Source organism: Tetrahymena thermophila, assembly GCF_000189635.1.
Source record: "Tetrahymena thermophila SB210 genomic scaffold scf_8255759, whole genome shotgun sequence".
Lineage (NCBI taxonomy): Eukaryota > Ciliophora > Oligohymenophorea > Hymenostomatida > Tetrahymenidae > Tetrahymena > Tetrahymena thermophila.
In genome coordinates, this window is record NW_002477059.1 from 1 (window position 1) to 916 (window position 916).

A 916-nucleotide genomic window follows, 5' to 3' on the forward strand; every position below is an offset into this window, starting at 1 on the left:
TGTAAATTTTTAAAAGTGCAAATTTATTTTGGAAAAGAAGGTGCATTTTCAATTAGTAAGGTTTTAGATAGTTGTTGTAGAATTTTGACCCATCTAGATATTAACCTCTCGTAATTAATTTTAATTTTTTTTAAGTATAAACATAAATGAATTGTACAATTTAATAAATATTTTTATCTATTTATTCCGTTAACAATTTTTAAGTTGATATAAATGCTTTTTTATATTTTATAAGCTAAAATGAAATTGAAGATGAAGGAGTATCTGCTATTTGTATTGCACTATGTAGATGTAAACTACTTATGAATCTAAAATTTGAGCTTTGGTAATTTTGAATTTTCATTTTTTGAAAATTTAAAAAAATTTTAGCATCTTTTATATTTTTAGTGTTTAAAAAGTTTTAAATTAATCAATTATTTAATTATTTGATGATAATTTTTTTTATTTACAAGCATATTATTTTCTATAATAAAAGTAATATTTAAATTGGAAATGAAGGAGCATATTCGTTTGAAAAAGTATTAAGTAGCTGCAAGTCACTTATTAATTTAAAATTTTCGCTTAGGTAATTTTAATTTTATGATTTTGATAATTTAAAAAACTTAATTAAATTTTATTTTTGAGATTAGATTGAAGTAATTAATTAATTAATAATTTTATTTATTTTGTTTGAAAAGGGAAAATAAAATAGGTGATAAAGGAGCATAAAATATTTTATTCAATAAAGAATATTAATTTTTTTTATTATTTCTTTTAGTGATAATTAAATTATGATTTTCAATAATTGTTTTTAAGAAAATCAAAATTAAAAGATAAAAAAAAATTATTTTACAACTTTTGTATCCTATTTTTTTTGTTATATATACATACTATTATATTAATAATTAATATTTAATTTTTAATTGAAGTTAGTTAA

At 17.0% G+C, this 916-nt stretch overlaps 1 protein-coding gene across 1 annotated transcript; it reads left to right on the forward strand. All coding sequences in view use genetic code 6, as the record gives it.

The window, feature by feature from the left end:
- Positions 1-235: 235 nt before the first annotated feature.
- TTHERM_002653490 (translation initiation factor eIF-5A family protein, putative) lies at positions 236-565 on the forward strand (the record flags this gene model as incomplete). Its single annotated transcript, XM_012795122.1, has 2 exons — positions 236-325; positions 476-565. Coding segments are annotated over 2 exons (180 nt in total), but the record flags the coding sequence as incomplete, so codon positions are not given.
- Positions 566-916: the final 351 nt, after the last annotated feature.